This window comes from Maniola jurtina, chromosome 2, assembly GCF_905333055.1.
Source record: "Maniola jurtina chromosome 2, ilManJurt1.1, whole genome shotgun sequence".
NCBI lineage: Eukaryota > Metazoa > Arthropoda > Insecta > Lepidoptera > Nymphalidae > Maniola > Maniola jurtina.
The window spans coordinates 664,544-686,349 of NC_060030.1; the positions used below are offsets into that span (position 1 = coordinate 664,544).

General features: G+C 38.5%; 1 protein-coding gene and 1 long non-coding RNA gene across 2 annotated transcripts in view; one reads left to right on the plus strand and one right to left on the minus strand.

The window, feature by feature from the left end:
• LOC123870676 (atrial natriuretic peptide-converting enzyme) overlaps nt 1–17,002 on the minus strand; it is a 92,526-nt gene extending 75,524 nt beyond the window's left edge. The window contains exons 1-2 of the mRNA XM_045914046.1: nt 16,945–17,002; nt 5,757–5,848 (exon numbers count right to left, since the gene is read on the minus strand). Coding sequence (XP_045770002.1) covers nt 5,757–5,772 — 16 coding nt within the window. The 5' untranslated portion in view covers nt 5,773–5,848; nt 16,945–17,002. The remainder of the gene's footprint in view (nt 1–5,756; nt 5,849–16,944) is intronic.
• Nucleotides 1,208–21,562, plus strand: LOC123870685. The gene is made up of 3 exons (XR_006797121.1): nt 1,208–1,271; nt 3,454–3,458; nt 21,485–21,562. It is a non-coding gene; the product is annotated as an uncharacterized LOC123870685 (long non-coding RNA).
• Nucleotides 21,563–21,806: the final 244 nt, after the last annotated feature.

The following is a 21,806-nucleotide window of genomic DNA, read 5'->3' on the forward strand; positions in this document are numbered from 1 at the left end:
GAGGCGGGGGGACGCCTCGTACACCCGCACGTCACCCACACTCACCTGCATAGTGCGTGGCGTAGCCATCTCAACCTGTCGCGTATAGTGCGTTCAGTGTTCGGCTGTAAACAACAAACTACCTCGCACGAGTTCAACTCGAGCACGGCTCAAAGTGCCTAACCGATGTTTGTGCGGTCAGGGCGGAAACGGAGCGCGCTCTGTCGCATGCATTGCATGTTTGTGCTTCCCACACTACGCTCCGCAACTTGTTATACGCTGGTTGCACTTGGATCCTGCTGTCTGACATGCTCCCCGTATTTAAGTAGACTTTACTTTCACAGAATTAGTATTCTGTATTAATTCTATCCATGACTGTTCAGCATTTAAACAACCGTAAGTGATATCACTACTCCTAGGTATTATATCTTTTTTTCTTAATTATTGATTATTGCATTATTACCATATTTTAAAAAAATGTTTACAAAAATAAAAAAAACCTATAAGGTACTTCCCGTTGACCTATAACACTAGAATCATGAAATTTGACTGGTAAGTAGGTAGGTATTGTAACACAAGTCAGGGAAAAATGTATACAGCGATGTTAATGTAAATCCATGTCTTTGTTCGTTTAATAGTTTGTGAATGGTTCGTGCAAAATGTCGAAAAAAACCCGAGTACGGGAATCATACTTAGGTGCGCGAGTCTGAATCGCACTTGTCCGGTTTTTTTGACGTAGTTGCATTTCCAATAGGGGCTTGCCGTATAATTTGATTCGTAACTGACTAGCGCGCTATGTAAATGGACGAGTCTGCAAAATTCAGTGTCCTGTGTTCTGGGGATTACTTAGTTGTATTGGTTGTGACAACTGGACAGTACAGCTTTTGGGCGTCGGGTGTAAATGTCTGAATACACGAAACTATAGTCACTGAAATATACATGAATCAGGAATCACGAGTCGAGTGACGCACCTTTGTAAGTACCTAATGATTGTTACGGCTATACGCACGTAGTCAGTCGACGTAAGCCCGACTAGTTTCGATCCCATCCGGGGTCCGTTTGTCTGTCTGTCTGTCTGTCAAGAAACCTATATAACCGTTTACCTAGAATCATGAAATTTGGTAGGTATTATAGCACAAGTACAAGAATAAATCTGAAAACCGCGAATTTATGTTTACATCATTTAAAAAAAATGTGTTTCAATTTTCAAAATAAAATAACTATATCAAGTGGGGTATCATATGAAAGGGCTTTACCTGCGCATCCTAAAACAGATTTTTATTTATTTTTATGTATAATAGTTTTTGATTTATCGTGCAAAATGATGGAAAAAATACCCGAGTACGGAGTACGGAGTACCCGAGTGCGCGAGTCTGACTCGCACTTGGCCGGTTTTTATACGGGCCAAGCTCGCTGCGCGTCGTAGTTGAGAGTAAAGCCTATGTTAGTTAGTGTGGTTCTTCTTCGGATCTCCTCATTTCTGATTTGATCACAAAGAAACTCCAACCAAAGCCATCTCCAAAGCCCGCTGGATGATTCTGATCTTTGTAGAAATCCAAATAGAGTAAGACGTAGTGGTGATTATGAATGCCCATTTAATTACAAGGACTCCATTAGACGTCGCAGACACCAGTTTTTCTCTTTTCCCAAAAACAAAGCAACAAAAGCGTCTACAGTCCAAATCTGACTCATCCTCGAAGCTTTCATTAAACTGATTAATTTCATTACGAACGACTGGTGCATTCAGTTACTTTGTTAGATACACCCATTCAGCTCTAGCTTTTACTATGTTGTTTTATTTGACTAATAGTGGTTCATGTTAAAAGTGAGTTATCTAGAGGATTATAATAGTAGGGGCGGAACTTTGAAATAGCAACGAGAGATTAGGTCAAAAATAAATAAATCTCTATTTTGTGGATTCAATTCCCATCGGCAGTGTTACTACAAGGGGTTATTCAAGGGGTGGACCAACAAATTCGTGAAAGGCCGGTCACGCATCGCCTTTGGTGCTGCAAATGTTCATGGGCGGTGGTAATCACTTAACATCAGGTGGCCCGCTTGCTTGATTTCTCGCTATTTTATTATTAAAAAAAAAAATTGGGATCTGTCTCTTGTTGGTTTGGGGGTTATGCAGGGCACTTCAGACCCTGTATCTCTTTGACCGTTGCCGATCTAATGTGATCACCACCGTTTTAGAGCTCTCATCCAATACTAATTTCTGCTAATAAGCCAGCCAGAAGCTTGGGATAAAAACGACACAGTTATCATCATCAAAACCGGCTCACAGCAACTAAAGACGGGTGGTCTCTCAAAATAAGAAGGGTTTGACCATAGTCTACCACGCTGACCAAGTGTGGATTGGCAGACTTCACACACCTTTGAGAAAATTATGGAGAACTCTGAGATATGTAGATTCCCTCACGATGTCCTTCACCGTTAAAGCAAGTGATATTTAATCGCTTAAGCTCCGAAGAGTAAGACGTGCGTGCCCGGGATCGAACCTCCGACCCGCCCAAATAGGAAGCATTCTTTCACTACATCAAATAAGAAAATACCTGTTGGTTTCATACAAAACATTTCGTGTGAAAACGAAATGATAAAGTATAGTAGAAGCTTACACATTCCAGTCTGATGCGCTGATTCGATCCGACAGGCTTTATTAAATCGGTTCGATTCGTTATTAAATGGATTCGATTCGATTCATCGCGAGCCGGCTGATGTTTAATGATTGCGAATAATCGTGTAACGTATTGAAGCAGTATTCACTCCATTTACGTTTTCAACTTTTGATTTTTAAAATTTATATCTGACAGCTGTTATGAATTAAACTAGCTAATGGCCACAGCTTCGTCTGCGTGGATCGCATAAATTTTAAACCCCTTCTTTTTTCCATTGGGGGTTGAATTACCGTAGTTTGAACAGCAACCTGTGATAACCCAGACCCCCGGATAGGAGTCCAACATCTGAACCACTAAGATTTATTTTTAAATAAAAAATAGTGAGCAAACGAGCAGGCGGATCACTTGATGTTAAGTGATAAGAGTGAGTAAGATGTTGAATATCTCCACTTTTTCCCACTTTTTTAAAATTTTCGGATACATAATGCAAATATTATGTAGATACTGCAAAGCGCAAAGTCGTGGTGGGTAGTTTTCTTCTAAAGACTAAACCTAGTAAACATAAAACATTTCTAGTTTAAAATGAAAAGACCTGTGCCTGGGCTATTTTATGGGATTAATAATGCAACGTCATAAAGTAAGATGGCGGCGTTCTAACAACGCCGTAAGTTACAGCTGTAATGTAGCTTGATCTCTTTCTTTTTCACTGAAATTCTAAAGGGTATCTTCCACTTGTGAAACTTAAGAGGAGTTTATTCGCAGTGCGTTCCAAACAAACGTAGTTTGGCTCAAAAAGTTTGGACAAGATCTAAGGCTGAGATCTAAAGAGCGCACTTTGACTTTGCTCAGACTTAAGACATTGTTAAAACGAGACAGCGTTATACCGCTGGCATAAATCTGTCTCGTTTTAACTGAAATTTAAGTCTAAGCATAGTCAAAGTGCGCTCTATGGATTTCAACCTAAGCCCAGAACAAAGAATATAGTATTATACTGGGCCAGTGTATTGGCGGAAACGATCTATAGGACATGTCCGTAAGACGAGGTTGACAGCCGGACAGAAAGGTATACACATAGTTTTGGGACGCGTCCTGCAAGATATCGACGTCCGAGCACTCAAGGTTATTAGTCTTAGATCTGCTAATATCTGTTTTTACCCGACTGCGGCAAAGCCAAAAGGAAGGGTTAGATTTTAGCAGTTCCACCGTATCGCCTAAATTACCGGGACAAATGATGAATTAGGTGTCAATCGATTCGTCGTAAAAGTCCGCGTGACATAAGCTACATTTTATAGGAAAAAAATTAACTTAACGGATATTAGGTACATGATTAAAAGTAGGGGTCTACCCAATTTTTTTTTTCTATTGTACCGATTGCGGTGTCAAATGAAAGAGGAAAAAATTCTGAGTTCATAGTATAAATATACTACAACATTAAATATATACAAAGCGACAGAAAAATAATTTTACTATAATATTTCAGCGTTTATTAAGACGATCGCAGTTGGGTTTTAGTTTTCAACTTTATTTGATATAACTTATTTTTATTTAAATGATACATGATATTAGAATAGATTACAGCAGGGTTGTCTGGCAAAATGGTGACCTCTGTGACGCAGTGGTAAGCGCTGTGGTCTTATTAGTGGGAGCTCCCAGGTTCGATTCCTGGCAGGGGTATGGAATTTTATAATTTCTAAATTATCTGCTCTGGCCTGGTGAGAGGCTTCGGACGTGGACCACTCTACTGGCAAAAGCCGTGCCGTTAAGTTAACGTTCCGGTACGATGCCGTGTAGATACGAGTACCAAAAGAGTATGGGTTTAATGAATACTGCCATACCCAGGTTAGCCTGCTTCCATCTTAGACTGCTTCATCACTTACCACCAGGTGAGATTGCAGTCAAGGGCTAACTAGTATCTGAATTTTTAAAAAAACTATCGGATGTCCGAGCGTTCGAGGTTACGTCCGCTACTTACGTCCAATAGTTTGTAGCATACATTTTAGTATCAATATAGCTCACCGTGACCTATAATAATTTGTTTTCGCCTTATTACATTGCCACTTGTTTTGTAAAAAAACACCTGTGATTTTAGCTTCAGCAAAAATAGACTACATAAAAGGTCGTATAGATAATGAACGTGAACCTTTACGTTTAATCCCGTAGTCTCTAACAACAGAGGCTGCTATGCTCAAATTACTTTTCCCCGACGTGCATACTTCTCCCATATTAACCGGGGCAACAAACTCGTTATGTAACGCGTATATACAGGGTGTTTCAGTTTGTAGAATAAAGAAATCTTATATTACAAGTAATTTAAAAGGTTTTCAAACAAAAACCCGACTGTTGTTTGCATTGCATGTATAAGTCCGTGCGCCGCGCCGCAACTCGCGTTCGCCATCTGCATTAGTGCGAGTGATACATCCGTAGTCCGGACGCAGTATACAAGCGCGTGGAACAATACCTGCGCGAGCTCGCACTCGCATGGGTCAGAGATAACTATAAATATGTATCAGGAAAAACGATGCGATTCGTATCAAATACGAGTACGATGAGCGAAAACGTTTCGTGTGAGTGTTGTACCTTCTCGAATCAAACAATCCGTTGGTTACAACATAGTATTCCGGTCACATTCCCTTTGAACGGATTTGCATACCTTGTAGGTATATCAATCTCACCGAAATGTGCAGAATGCGACGTTATAGAGGATGTTTATCATGTTTTAGGTAATAGAATGTGTCTAAGCGTAATAGTAGTAGCCGTAACAGTCTATTCTTATAATGGAAATTACCAAATGAATTGAATAATTTAACATTAACTTTAGAAATAAGTTATTAAGATCCCGGATTTGATCCCCCATCAGTGACGGGCAGTGGCAATTTGAGAATTTATAATTCCTAAACTTCGTTAGTCTGGTGGTCTGGAAGGCACATGACAAAAAAGTGCAAAATACGGCGATTTGGGAACTACTCGTTTGTATCCTTTGGTACAATATACAATAGATTTTATTTTTTTGTATATAAGTTAAAAAGTAAAACGTAGGAAAGTTCTCAAGGTGTGGATGTGTAAAGTTTGGTAAAATAAATGAATTGACTAAATCTGTAACTTTCGTACTATACTATCGTAAGGAAAACCCATCCTGTATATAGAGTTAAGTTGACGTACCTTTGAAGGAGGCCATCTTGCCTCGATGCTCTCATCTATCGCGGAGGGTCGCTCGTATTACTCGTGCATGAGCATCGCATTTACGCGATCACCTGCGACAAAAGACAATATACACTTTAATCCGACAGTCTGTTCTACAAACAGGTTAAAGTTAAACAGCATAACCCAAATACTACACGTGAAATGCCGATAGAAAGCGATAGATAAGTAATTATGGTAAAATTATTTTTCTGTCGCTTGGTGCATTTAAACACTACTATATCTATGATTATGAACTCAAAATATTTTTCTCTTTCACACAATATCTCACTCGATACAAAAGCAAACAAGTGTAAATTAAAAATTTATAACACCCCCGACGATCTAAAGTATTTGAGTTTTCCAAAATATCATTTTCAAATAAATAATTATGTATGTAGGCAACGTCCATCTTGACAGCTTGACATTTGTCTATTGACATAATATTAAGAACCTAACGGTTATCTAACCTTCTTTTCTACAAGAAAACTAGAAAAGAGCTCATAACTCTTAAACGGCTGAACCAATTTTTTTAGATTATAGCTAAGAACACTCTCGATCAAGCCACCTTTCAAACAAAAAAAACTAAATTAAATTCGGTTCATTCGTTTAGGCGCTACGATGCCACAGACAGATACACAGATACACAGATACACAGACACACAGATACACAGATACACACGTCAAACTTATAACACCCCTCTTTTTGGGTCGGGGGTTAAAAAAAACATTTTTGGAGACACGTAACACCCGTCAGGTCAATTTTTTTAGTTTAAAATGTAACCTATGACACCCGGATTATAATAGCGAATTGATTGATAAGTACCTCAATCATCAAAATCGCCCCAGTCATTTGGGCGCTACGGTGGAACATACTGATACATACATACATAGACTGCTAAAATCATAACCCTTCCTTTTGGCTTTGGGGTAGTCGGATAAAAACAGGAACAAGTAATTTGAAAGTTTTTAAAAACCCCGATGGCGACACTGCATATTATCTGCGGGGTGAGTCGCTAACTCAGTGATCATCACTAACACTGGAATTCATTATCAATATAGGGGCTTCTTTAGGGGACCATTCAAATAGCATGTGTCATATTCAACCTTAATGGATTACTTTTAATCCCGGAAACTCAAAGAGTCCCCACGGGATTTTAAAACCTAAATCCACGCTGACGATGTCGCGGGCGTCAGCTAGTAAAATAATATTGTATACCTGAGTGTGTTTACTTTTAAAATATTTATTAGTTTCACTACGTTTGTGTATAATTAGACATTTAAGGCGCTTTAGTGATTGATGGAGGTCTGAATCCCTATGTGTTTTTGTGTTATAATATTTTTTGTTCAGTAAAATATTTACCATTGACAAAAGAGTTCATTATCTTAGGCCCGCTGCTCCAGATGAAGCTTCTCGTTAGAAGAAGGGCGAAACTTTTGATCTTTGTCCATGAAAAGTATGTCATAATTCATGTTTATAAAGACTATTTCAGCGTGGAATTGTGAGCTTTTGTGATGTAGACTATTCGAAGTATGCAGCTGCCACGATTAGCCAGCTTAGATGGTATTAAAGCATTGTTTGAGTTGCTAAATGGGAGCTTAGATTGAAATTTAATAGCTATTTTATAACCCGCCGACGTTGAAGCCAAAGGAAGTGATTTTTCATTTCATTTATTTTCATTTCAATAAGATTGGACAAAAAACATTTTTTGTTCAGAACTGACTTTAAATAAATACATGTTTTAAACATATTTTGTAACCCCACCTATAGGTATATCTGTTCTGACTGACTGGCTGATTTATCAATGTACGGCCTAAAGCGCTTGGGCTAAAAAACTAGTCGAGCTTTGTATGAACTTTATTTCATTAGTACTTACGAGATATAAAATGACCTAGGGATAAAACTTTCTAGAAATGATATAAATATTAGCGTTCCTGGAAATAAAATTCTACCTAACGGCCGGTTCACACATGTCTCTGTTTTACTGTTCCGTTTTATCATGTACGTTTTTTTTTCGTCGATGGCGTATATAGTTAGTTGTATGAGTGACTTCACACATGGCACAGTATTTTGTATACAGTAAAAAATATCGTTCCGTAAAAAAATGGCATTCCGTTTTGTCATCGAATACGTAGAATTTTAACGGATAGATCCTCGTAGAATAGCGGCGGTATACTGCGAGTTCAAATTCAAATTCAAATTATTTTTATTCAATTAAACTTTTACAAGTGCTTTTGAATCGTCAAAATAATCTACCACTGGTTCGGAATGCTGTTCCTACCGAGTTTTCTGTTCACACATCGCATCCAGTAATGACGGATCCGTTGAACGTTATACGGTGCCTATGTGTGAACACAGCATAAATTTATGACGTATCCGTTAAAAACGTACCAGTAAAACGGACTCCCATGTGTGAACGGGCCGTAATACCTATTTTTGTAGAAGTACGGCTTAGCTACGAAGGACGTTCGTAGAACCTCGTAGCCTCGTAGCCTCGTAGACTGTTGCTACAGGTGCCTTAACGAGGAGCTAATTAACGTTTTATTTCCCTAATTAATCACATTTTTATGTTTTTCTATTAAAATACAAAAGTATTATTGCAATAAAATTTCTGTGGTTCTTCGACACGTTTGACCTACCTACTATGAATTACCTACTATGTTTTTGCTTTTCCATCTTTAAAATATTCAAATGTACCATAATAAATATTAGTTTCCCAAAGCCATAAAATGAAATTTAAACCTAGTACGGAACCCCACATACAAATACGTAATTAAATAAAAATAGTAATGTAAATACGAGAAATAAAAATAGACATGTAATGCCCGCTTCTAGGCTAAAACTTAGTAATAAATTTATTGGAAATTGTGTGTGTGTGTTTTTACAATAAGCTCCCCAAAGACATATTGGAGATGTCTCTCAACAAGTTCAAAGTTTTTATTAAACGTAAACATATTGAAAAATCCTACTACAATATAAGGATAGTTAAATAAGAAAGCTTGGGGTGAGTTAACAGCTTTGTTAGTTCTAATGTTTGTAGTGATTTTGTGAAGTGGTGATAATAAAAAACATACCCAGCTGAGTTTGTTGTGGGCTCTTCTCAGACCTGGCCGCGTTTGGAACCCTCGTAGCTTTAGTTTTGAGCTAACGAAATTAATTAACATCACTGTATCATCTGACTAATCTGACAATTCTGACAATCACAAGTGTAAATTAAAAATTTATAACACCCCCGACAAGTGAAGGTTACAGTAACAAGAAAAGAGCTGATAACTTTCAAACGGCTGAACCGATTTTCTTGGATTATAGCTAAGAACACTCTCGATCAAGCCACCTTTCAAACAAAAAAACTAAATTAAAATCGGTTCATTAGTTTAGGAGCTACGATGCCACAGACAGATACACAGATACACAGTTACACACGTCAAACTTATAACACCCCTCTGTTTGGGTCGGGGGTTAAAAAGGAGTACAATACTGTGAATACACTACTTTGAATAAATGATTTGACTTTATACCACTTACGGCTACTTCGAAACGAGAATTCTTGGATTCAGTGCATAAAGAGCTTTGCGCTGTATTATAGTATCTATAGTATATGGAGGTACGATTTACTTCGTAATCCGTAACTCTCTCGAGAAAATTACGCGGAATTGCGGAATTACGCGGCTCTACGCACAAATTACGCGGAATTGCGGAATTACGCGGCTCTACGCACAAATTGGTCAGCGATAAATCAGTTTTACGATCCAGAGGCTGCGACACAGCCAGGTGGACCAGTGTGATTAGTATGAGTTCATACATCTCGATAGCGATGATAGATTTCAAAGATTGAAATTATAACGTTAAAATAAAATTAACTTCAAGTCCCTTGTTTAATGTTTATGTCCGTTTATTGTACAGTCAATACCCTATTTTGAATTAAAATATAAATCGGTAGTACTCAATAATCAGTATTCTTGTGGCAGGCTTTGACTGGCTAGTTACCACCCTACCGACAAAGCTTTGCCGTCAAACGTTTTCGTGTTCTGGTACAATGGTGCGTAGAAACCGATAAAGGGTATGGGTGAAACAAAACTAACATATCCCTTGCAAGATAGTCCGCTTCCATTTTAGACTGCATCATCACTGACCACCAGGTGAAATCGCAGTTCAATTGTACAGAAATTGAAAAAAAAAAAGTTTAAATTGTTATTTAATGAATATGAGCATGCTCTAGCCAGAACTAGAGGTGCCAGCCAATGCTCGCTCATATAATCATGCATTGGCCATCAATAGATACGTCACACCTCTATTCGCTGAGATTCTACTCTATTTGTGACCCGTCGCCGTACATCGACTCCAGTTGCCAGCACTCAGCGCGCTCAGTATTCGCTGAGCAAAATGTTGATGTTTAACAAACATTTTGGTTCGTTTCGATACTCGAGAAATCTATCAACTTTATCGAGACATGCGAACTCGTCCTAAGAGTGCAGAATACCGTGACCGTTAACGAGTGCTCGAACAAATATGTTTGTGTTTCGGACACACGATATTTATTGTATTTTATTGAGTTTATTGGGCACACAATTTGTCTGATTTATTGGCAATTGCTAGAATGTTTTATAATTCAATGACAAAATATTAGTCTTTGACTGCGATTTTAACTTGGATGAATGTTTTATAATATCTCTATGGATTTTAGTCTCTATGGATTTGACCCTTGATGCTTATTCACTCTTGCCAATAAAGGCCAAGGACCTCAAGGAGAGGTCATCCAATGGTGGGATTACGCAGCTTTACGCACAAATTGGTCGCCAATAAATCAGTTTTACGATCTGGCGGCCGCGGCGCTGCTGGCCTGCCAGGTGGACCGCCTGTACCAGCGATACAAATGTACTACTAGATGGGGCGCTTCAGGACTCCAACGATCAAATCATGGCTGACAATGTAGGGCAACACACAAATTCAACCTCTCTACAGCGTATTCGCCGCCGAAGACGGGGTTTCTAACCTCGCCCGGACGTAGTCTCACGCCACGGCCTCCGAGGCGTACGGACTAATCAAGTCCAACTAACCCATCCATCTCGTCGTCATCCTAAGCTGTGGTCCAAGCCTTATAGGAGGTGTCCTTTGGAAGACGTTGCTCTCTGACCTCTCCGATTATTTCTTCTTGTTACTTTGAAGCGCCTCATCTAGTGAAACATATCGCTGGATTGCTCCAACAAATATATTTGTGTTTCGGACACGCGATATTTATTGTATTTTATTGAATTTATTGGACAGTTAATTTGTCTTGTTTATTGGCAACGGCGGTTTATTTCTTTGGCAAAGATATTTTAAAACAAGAGAATCATTTGCTCAGAGATTTCGTCACAATAACATACAAACAAATTGCAAATCATTATTATCATGTTCAACTCATGACAGGCCCATAGTGCCGTCGGAATGAGAGGGGCTGAAGCCATAGTCAGCCACGCTGGCCAAATATAAATTTAGCAGACTTCACACACCTTTACAAGATACAAGATACAAGATTTTTATTTGCAGAAACATTTTTTGTTTACAGTTAGGTGTTATTAAATACATTGTAGAAATGTTTCTTTGAGAACATTACGGAGAACTCTCAGGCATGGAGGTTTCCTCACGAAGTTTTCCTTCACCGTTAAAATAAGTGATATTTAATTTCTTAAATACACATAACTCTCACATCATGACTGTAATATACAAACAAATACTAGGAAACTATTAAATATTCTTTGTTTTACTAAGATTCCCTAAAATCATCCTATCATATCTCAACGAGACGCTGAATTATCCTTGCTTTATGAGTAAGCCTCAAAAGGATCTCAGAAATCCTTTTAGGCAAAGACGTCTCAGTGGAGTCGGAATCATTTTTGCCGAATTTAAAGAGAAATGTTACTTCAGACTTACGACCACTTTTATCATTAATTTGGTTTTTAGGTATCTTTTTATCGCGAGTACTAAAGTTAAAAAAACTGGTCAAGTAAGAGTCGGGCCTCACTCTTTAAAGGTTCTATGCGGAACTATGAATAACATATTTTGGGTGTAGGATGAAATATTTCAGAGCCATCGCAACGAATCGTGAAAGAAGAACCCAAAAAATGTTCGTTTTTTACCCGGAAAATCCTTCATTCTCTCTGACGCGTGCATGAGAGTCGACAGAACAAAGGTACTGCTACAATTACCTATTGTAGGTACTGGACTGCCTCGGGGAGAAAACGCGGTATCATACAGTTTAGAATAGACTTAGAAACCCTATATTGTAGATGATGCGCGCGCCTCGTCGTCACGTTGTCTACATCGTAATGTTGTTAACGTTAACGTCAATGCCCAACAACGTCATAATTATCGCGATAATCAACGGTTTAAATTGAGTGGCCACACTTGAACGGCGAACGTCTAATGGCAAATGAATTGGGGTTAAAAAATCGTATAACGCCAAACGGCATTGTGGATGCCTTTGTAGTTTGTACGGTGATCGTGGCTACATCTACGTTTGACAAAAAACGCCGCTGAACATCGTGTTGTTAGCCGTTAATGTGGCCGAGACATTAGACGTAAGACGTCTGTCTGATATTCGGGGGGTTCGATCCCGGGCACGCACCTCTTTCCGGAGTTATGTGCGTTTTAAGCAAATAAATATTTATATCACTTGCTTTAACGGTGAAGGAAAACATCGTGAGGAAACTACATCCCTGAGAGATGTGGGTTGCCACACTTGGCCAGCGTGATGGACTATAGCCCAACCCTTCTCATTCTGAGAGGAGACCCTTACTCAGTACTGGACCAGCGATGAGTTGATGGCGATGCTGAGGTCTTCAATATACAGAAATCATCCAGTTACAGTTTTGTTATAATTATAGGTTTATTTCTGTATCCAGGAACTAAGGCCTGCTTGTTAGAATCAATTAGGTAAAATGAAAATTTACAGATACGTTCTGGAAATGTCGTTTCATTCTGATTTGAATAAAAGTGAATGAAATTTTGTAGACAGATTTTAGGAATCTATATAATAAATACTAATATCTGTGGCTGTGGTTTTCCATTTTTTTTTCATTTCATTTCATTTATTTATTTGCTTTCATGTACGTAGGTACATTAATTTATGGTGGAAGCTTAAAGCTAAATAAACATTAAGCCCTGTCGGGGCAGCGCAAATACTTTGACTTTGATTCCTCAATATTCAAATTAGAATAAAACTACGTTTGTATGGAGCTAGTGGCGGAAGGTCAGTTAAATTAGACCTTGAATGAGACGCATAAACGTATAGGAGTTTGCAGTTTTCAAATTAAAATAACATTTTGCATCAGTTTTCAAACTATGATTAGGTTTACTTAATGACTAAAACATAAACATTGTTAGAGTTAGTAGTCATTGAAGTTAATATAACTAGATAGATACCAATAGGCAACTACCTACGAGTATATCTCGCTCCCTCACACTTACGCATTGATCTGTTCGTATGAGAGGAACAGGACGTAGTTTAACCCCTAAAATAGGTCAAGTTCGGGAGACATCTGGAGGATACATTAATCTCCTTAACTTTGACAATAAATTGACTCCTAACGACTCCGATTTTACTTTCGTTAAGTGTTTAACAATTTATTAATACCCCTTCTGCGGTGTTCCCATTAGATTACAACATGGGGAATATTTAATGGGCGGTGCAAAAATATCCTGAAAGGCCGTTAACTACCACCAACGCATTGGCGGTTCCTCTGGTACTGCAAATGTTTATGGGTAGTGGTAATTACTTAACATCAGGTGACCCACCTGCGCGTGCTAATTTGCTCGAAATTTTTATTAAAAAAAATATCATGACCTTTGTAGGTAAAGTTAAGGTTTTAGTAACTGCTTCGTTGATCCAGTTGGTGGTTCAATCTGTTGCGTATCATGAGATTCTAGGATCAAATCCCGGGACAGACCAAAAAAAATTACATTCAGGATCAAACCGAGAGCTTTCTCACTCTATTCACTCTGATTATGGCCTGTATGCCATAATTAGTATTATATAAAATACTTCTCAAAGCAACATCCTACCATAACACAATCATAATTGGTTGTTAGCGTACCTTTCTCCCCCCATCTTCGTAATAAAGCAATTATATCGCGAGACGCGACGAGACACGGCGGCAAACTTGCGGCAAATTGCGATTTTATTGGACAAGTTTTATTGGTTTTTCTACGGACAACCCGCAAAGTTCACGGCGCAGTTAGGTTAAGACTATTATTAATGTGCGCTCAACTGATTTGAATAGATTGGATTTTATCAGTCCACGATTATCTTAAGTTGCACTCAAGTTTTATTCTACTTATCGTGGAACACGGAACGCCCTTCTGTTTTTCGTTTTCCCCACCAATTACATTAATGGGACCTACAAAAGAAGAGTAAAGAGGCATCTTCTGGCAAACGTGCTTCTCCTTAGGCTGCATCATCGCCTACTTGTACTTTGGTATGATAAAATACCATATTTTTGATATTCGACCCTTATAAGGGTTAAGTACGGGATGATTTTTTTTTAATAACCAAATAGAGAGCAAACGAGCAGGCGGGTCACCCGATGTTAAGTGATTACTGCCGCCCATAAACATTTGCAGCACCACAGGTACCGCCGATGCGTTGCCGACCCTTCAGGAATTTGTTGGTCCGCCCCTTGAATAACTCTACGTTGTTAGTTTGCATAAAAAACCGTCATTTAAGGTACATCTCTGAAAATTGGTATTTGAGCTTTTGGTTAAAAATGAAGAAATATGTAATTCAGGATTATCAAAAATTCCACCCCGAAAAAGATGAAAGTTTGTAGTAAAGTCCCTCATTTCTCAAGCTATATGAAAATTGATATTTGCGCTTTCGGGCAAATGAAGAAGTAGGTACGTGACAGGTCAAGATGGCACGTCACCCGCGCTATCCCGCACTGGAATAGCGTAGGGGTTGTGCGGGTGTGCGGGCCGGGCCGCCCCACCTCTATTGCAAGCGAAGCTGGGGTGGGTCAGCTAGTAAGTTATAAGTTCGTCGAGGATACAATATTGTGTTTTAAATACGTAACAAAAGGATAAAGCCGACTTCCTCCTCCACAGACCACTCAAAGCAGCTTAAAGGTAAAAGCCTACTTTGATAAGAAGCTTTCGAGTTTCTCTTCAAAAAGTTTACCTTCCTCATCTTTATTATTTTTCATTATAAATATCATGATTTCTATAGAGAAATAAGCTTGAACGTTTACGGGGTGGGCTCAAGTAAGTACATATATTCCACTGTTTTCATCGAAATCGATTCATTAGTTTAGGAGCTACGATGCCACAGACAGATACACAGATACACACGTCAAACTTATAACACCCCTCTTTTTTGGTTGGGGGTTCAAAAATAGCGAGCAAACGAGCAGGCAGGTCACCTGATGTTAAGTGATTATCAACGCCCATGAACATTTGTAGCACCAAAGGAACCGCCGATGCGTTGCCGGCCTTTCAGGAATTTATTGGTCCGCCCCTTGAATAACCCCATGTTGCAATATAGTGGCCACACCGACGATGGGAGTTGATTCCACAGTTTGCATGAGCTTGGAAAAAAGGATCTGGCACAGCGGGTGGTCGAAGTGCACCAGGCACCCAGGTGGTGAGAGTGAAATTACTTGCAGTGGCTTGTGGTACGGCTGTCAAGCAGCTCTTCAGATCAGTGATATCATCATCATCATCATCATCGCATGCCTTCTTCGCGATGAAATATGGCGTTCATCATACGAAAAGCTTCTCTATCTATTTAAGACACCTCTTTTACTTCGGTTATCTAAACCCTTTCCAGCCCTGATAACGTCCAACCATTGCGATCTGGAGCCCTTTTGCCCTTCATTTATTCCTTCCAACACAAATCTTGGGAATGAGAATCTCCGTCTGTCTGTCTGTCAGTGGGCTGTGTAACTCACGAACCGTAATAGGAACAGAGTTGAAATTTTCACAATATGTTTTTATTGCCACTATAACAACAAATATAAAAACTAAGATGGCGAATTCCAAAATGGCCGCCATGCAAATTTAAAAAATTAAATGTACATAGTTTTATACCTTAAACAATGGTGCAGAACCCTTTGATTGCGAGTCGGGTGATCGGGTGGCATAGGAATAAATTCATACTACGAGCCTGTATGGCCAAAGTTCCGACATAAATATAGGCAAACTTATTCTGGCGTGGGCTCTTTGTAGAATCTTAACGAACCAAATACCTACCTATAAAAGGCTGTAATCTTTTTCACGTGTAAAATAAGTAGGTAGGTACCTACACGCTTATAATATAAACACCAAAACAACACAGTTTATTTCCTATGTTATAAAATATCATAATATACTGCATGCTAACAATTTTTTTCTCATTTATTTTTATTTTATTTTACAAATAATTTATTGTATTAATTATTGCTTTATTATTGTTAGTATTTTATATTTAAGAATTTGATAACTGCGTGGAGTTCTAAATTTTGGTGTTTCTTTGAGAAAAAGATATCGACTCGTCGAAAAATGCTGTAGTACCTCAAGGAACACTACAACAGCTGCGATTTTCAGTCAACCCTTGTAAAAATATTTAGTGTAAAGATGTTTATTGTATAAACTTACCCGTAAGTAAGAAAAAATTAACAAATTAATGACAATAATAAACAAGAATATTATAATAACATCACGTTTTATTTAACCGCTCTAAGAGAAAAGGCCAAATTAATTATTATAATAAACAAAAATGTATAGCACATTTTATGTAAAAAATAATTTTAATCTCGATTTTCCGCATAAGATTCCGGTTTGCTTGGAGAATTTAAGGTGTCGACTTAGCAAAAAAAGGTCGTAGCACCTCAAGAAACACTACAACGTCAGCAATTTTCAGGCAACCATTGCAAAAATGGTTTAATTTCATTGACGTGTATTGTATAAAACTTACTCGTAAGTGGGAAAAAATCACCAAATTAATAATAATAAACAAAAACATAATAACATCACATTTTGTTGAAAAATAATTTTAATCTAGGCTTCGTTTCCGCACAAAATTGTGGTTTTCTTGTAGAAAAGGTATTGACTCAGCGAAAAAAGCCGTAGTACCTCTAGAAACACTACAACGGCGGCGATTTTCAGTCAGTTTTTTTAGTAAACGGTTTACGTTCGACTTGTGTCGTATAAACTTACCCGTGAGTGGGTCGTGTGGTGCACGAACTCGGACCGCTCGCAGCGGGCGCGCCGCGCGCCGGGCGCCGCCGCTGTGCCAGACGTCCGCAGGCTCGCGCGTAGGCGGCCGTCTGACGCGCCCCCCAGCCTCGGCCGGCTAGGCGGGCGGCACAGCCAACTGATCGCGTAGCCGTAGCTTCGCTTAGGCCAAGGACGAATCTGCGAAGGGTTGCAGTTGAATACGATCGTGTCCCTGTGCCCAGCAACAATGAACGAGACGGAAAAGTCAAAGTCAAAATCATTTATTCAAAGTAGGTACAATTGTACTAATTTTGATGGTCGGAATTGTTTGTGTAGGATATAGTGGTGATAATTAATTACGTTACTCAAAACTAAAGTGAAACCCGGGATTTGTCAGTTTGTGTCGGTAGGAGTCCGACAAAACCACCGCGTATCCATGAGGATTTCCCCACGTTAAAAAAAAGACCAAGGACAAATCTGTCGGATAATCGCTAATGTATCGAATGAAAATGATAGTGTCAAGAGAGCCGTCCGTGCGTCTACGAAATTCACGCTTGATAAAAGGAATGATTTTTCTAGAACCAAAACGTTCTGAAGTGGAGACCACGAGTACCTACTAGTAAGCGTAGTGTCCCATATCTCCACATGGTATACAAGATAACAAGAAACAGCACTAAAACCAGACTCCTACTTGCAAACTTCCGATAGGTGGCGATAGATATACTAAAGTTGTTTTTCTGTCGCTCGGTGTACTTTAACTATATTTATTTTATATTTATGAACTCAGAATTTTTTCCTCTTTCATTTGATAACCCATTCGATACAAGAGCAAAAAAATTTTGAAGACACCTCAAATAGATTGACACCTCATTCATCAAAATCGGTTCAGTAGTTTAGATACTACGGTGGGACACAAAAATACAAACTTACATACATAAGAATGGCAGTGAAGAGAGCCTTCCGTGCGTCTACGACATTTATCACTTGATAAAATAGAATGATTTCTCCAAAGCCAGGAGATACTAGAGTGATTTCCTCATGCCAGAGGTCTCCACCTCTGGCATGAGGAAATCACTACCCATAATATCTCCACATAGTCTGTATATATAAAAGCAAAAACTGACTGACTGACTGATCTATCAACGCACAGTTCAAACTACTGGACAGATCGGGTTGTAATCTGGCATGCAGATAGCTGTTATGACGTGGACATCTGCTAAGAAAGGATTTTTGAAAATTTTACCTAGGTATAAGGGGGTCAAATAGGGATTTGAATTTTTTTTAGTCCACGCGAATTTGCGGGCATTTAAGCTAATGCAAATATGCATATAAATATGCATACCTATTACATAGCATAAAAATAACCTTCAAGCTATAATATACTAGAGGTGGATGGTAGGCTTTAGCGAGCTCGCGGGTTTTATCGGGCACGTAGAGCTCGACTGGGGCCCTTCCACTCCAATGAAGATGACAAGAATTCGCTTTACATTGATTGTTTTATACGACCACGTACACACTGGACCGTAAAAAATAATCGATGTATAGTGAAACTCAATTTATAAATTCTCTTTTTTGGTTGGTAGAATACGAAATGTTTTCTTTTCTTAATTATGTTGCGATGGTTGTAAATGAGCGAAATCTTTTCTACTTTAATGTTTTTTTTTCGTTTCTGTAGATGGTATCTACCAGTGAATTAGATGTTGCTTTAATGGCTAATTAAAAGTGTCGGTTGGTTAATATTGTACGGTTGCTTGGGGATGTAATTTAATAATTGTTTACAGGTTGGACAAGCATTTTCTATACAAACTTTCACACGCCACGGTCTTGCGCCGCCCGAATTTTGATGTCATCCGTCCACCTAGTGGGGGGAGGGTCTTCCAATGTTGTGCTTTCCAGTAGAGTTTGCCATTCTGGAACCTGGGGACCCAAACGTCTATCGGTTTATTGAACTATGTGCCCTCCCATCGCCACTTCAGCTATGGATCTCCAAGCTACGAAATGATCGTAATTTCCTCCGTGGAAATGTATGGAAAACCCCGTCTTAAGACTAAGGTTTTGTCATTTCTATCTTTTTTCTGTATGTTTCTGTATTTTTAACCGACTTCCAAAAAAGGAGGAGGTTCTCAATTCGTCGGAATCTTTTTTTTTTTTTTTTTATGTATGTTCCCCGATTACTCAAAGACCCCTGGACCGATTTGGAAATTTTTTTTTTTGTTTGAAAGGGTATACTGTGCAGGTGGTCCCATATAAATTTGGTGAAGATCTGATGAATATCTTCGGAGATGGAGAACAGAACTCCTCAATAGATAGGAGCAAATTGCTCGCGATCAGTGCAATAGCTTAGTAAACAGTAGGGTTTTAACTGGGCATAGCATATTATAGTACAGTGGGGCCACTAAAAATTGTGAAAAAAAAATTTTCAAAAGAAAAATAAAACCGACTTCAAAAACCACAAACACTTAAAAGTAAAAAATAACTTTTATTTAGCTACACATGTAATGTACCTAGGTATGAAGTCGGGCGAGCTTCACTCTTGGATTTCTAATTTTGTTTTAATATGCTCGCTCGACTTCATACCTAGGTACATTACATGTGTAGCTAAATAAAAGTTATTTTTTACTTTTAAGTGTTTGTGGTTTTTGAAGTCGGTTTTATTTTTCTTTTGAAAATTTTTTGTACTGTATATTGTGTACTGTGTTGCATTATGGTCCTAAATAAAAGGATATTTATTATTTTATATATTTAATTATCACGTAGAAATACTCCAAGCATAGCTCCCTCTATCGCCCAGTGAGTGACTCTGAGCCTTGACATACGACTAACGACTATCGATAAGCATTATTTTGCCGTTTGGTACAACGTCGATGTTAGGTACTGTAGATTAGTCATGGATGTACTATGTGGTAAATAATATTTTTTATTAACCCCCGACTCAAAAAACAAAAGAGCTGATAACTTTCAAACGGCTGAACCAATTTTCTTGGATTATAGCTAAGAACACTCTTGATCAAGCCGGCTTTCAAACAAAAAAAAACTAAATTAAAATCGTTTCATTAGTTTAGGAGCTACGATGCCACAGACAGATACACAGACACACAGATACACACGTCAAACTTATAACACCCCTCATTTTGGGTGACAAACCACGACTGTCTTGAGAACATCATGTACAACTCTCAGGCATGCAGAGTACAAGTATAAATCTTTATGATACTATGTACGTGAGAATATAAGTCGTGTTTGTTGGCATGTACACAGAGCAACTCATAGTTATGTATACAAAAGAGGTACAAAATCGTGAAAGCGTGGAATCGAAAAGGAATCGATCGAGCTCGAGCCGCGCCGCTTCCGACGCTTCCTGTCGCGAATACTACTCCGTTATGTAACTAAACGCCGCAAATAAATATTTACTGACTATCTTAAATATAAAAGGAGAAACTGACTGTACTGATACAGCGCAGCGACCGCGCTGGCTGGCTATATTATACTTATTATAATATCTATGTACAGTGTACTCTGATTTTAATTGTTAGTTTTTTTTTTTTGAAGTAAAATTCCTAACGTTTCAATCCTAACATTGTTACTACTATTTGTATACATTATCGATAATAATTCATTTAATTCGTTTGTTACTACATAGCACATTTTGAAATTTTGTTTTTTATTTTTCTCCACTATGAAGGAAAGTATGTACTTGCATTGCCTATCACACTATAATATTATAAAGGCGAAAGTTTGTATGTGTGTGTGTGTGTATGTTTGTTACTCCTTCACGCAAAAACCACTGGACGGATTTGGCTGAAATTCGGAATGAAGATAGATAATATCCTGGATTACATAGGCTACTTTTTATCCCGGAAAATCAAAGAGTTCCCACGGGATTTCGAAAAACCTAAATCCACGCGGACGAAGTCGCGGGCGTCAGCTAGTATAAAATAATTGCACGTTATTGCATGGCAAATTTGGTGACACTAAAACGAATATTTGTATTACCTTTGTCAACCTACATTTAGATCAAATAAATAAATGAAATGAAATGATTGAAATACAGGCCTGTAAAATTTGGCGGTTTTATCGCTACCTAGCGATCTTTTCCGGGCAACCAAAGTAGCGCAAAGGACATAGCTTTAGAATATTAGCGGTTGGTGGTATAGATGATATCTATATTGTACAATATAGACTTATAATACCAATTAGTTTCTACGTGGCATCATACCGAAGAGATAAATTGCTTGACTTGTTAATCACGAGTAGGTCTCGTAACCAATACTTACCAATGTAAATGTGTACCTATCTCAATACGCAACATTCTAAACGTGTCTTGTAAACTCAGAGATGGCATATTACTGGAGAAGCAATATTATGGACGTAAACGAAAAAAAAAGCACTTCTACCAGCTGACAAAAACGTAAGCTGTGTAGGCATGAACAAATAATTAGTATTTTCAATTTCCAAAGCAAGATAACTATACCACGTGAGGTATCATAACATGAAAAAGTACATTCTAAAACAGATTTTTATTTGTGTTTAAGCATTATAGTTTTTGATTTATCGTACAAAATGTCGAATAAAATACCCGAGTACGGGACACTCGGTGTACGAGTCTGACTCGCACTTGGCTGGTTTTTTTTGTAAATAAAAATAGTGAGGTAATGAGTAAGCGGGTCACCTGATGTTAAGTGATAACCGCCGCCCATGCACATGTGTAGCACCAGAGGAGCCGCCAATGCGTTGCCGGCCTTTCAAGAATTTGACGAATGATGCAGTAACGATGATCTCCAGGTTAATGGACCCAATAGCCACAAGTATTACGCCATTCGGGGGGTGAAAAGGGAGGGTCTGGCTTTCCAGCTTAGAGCTGG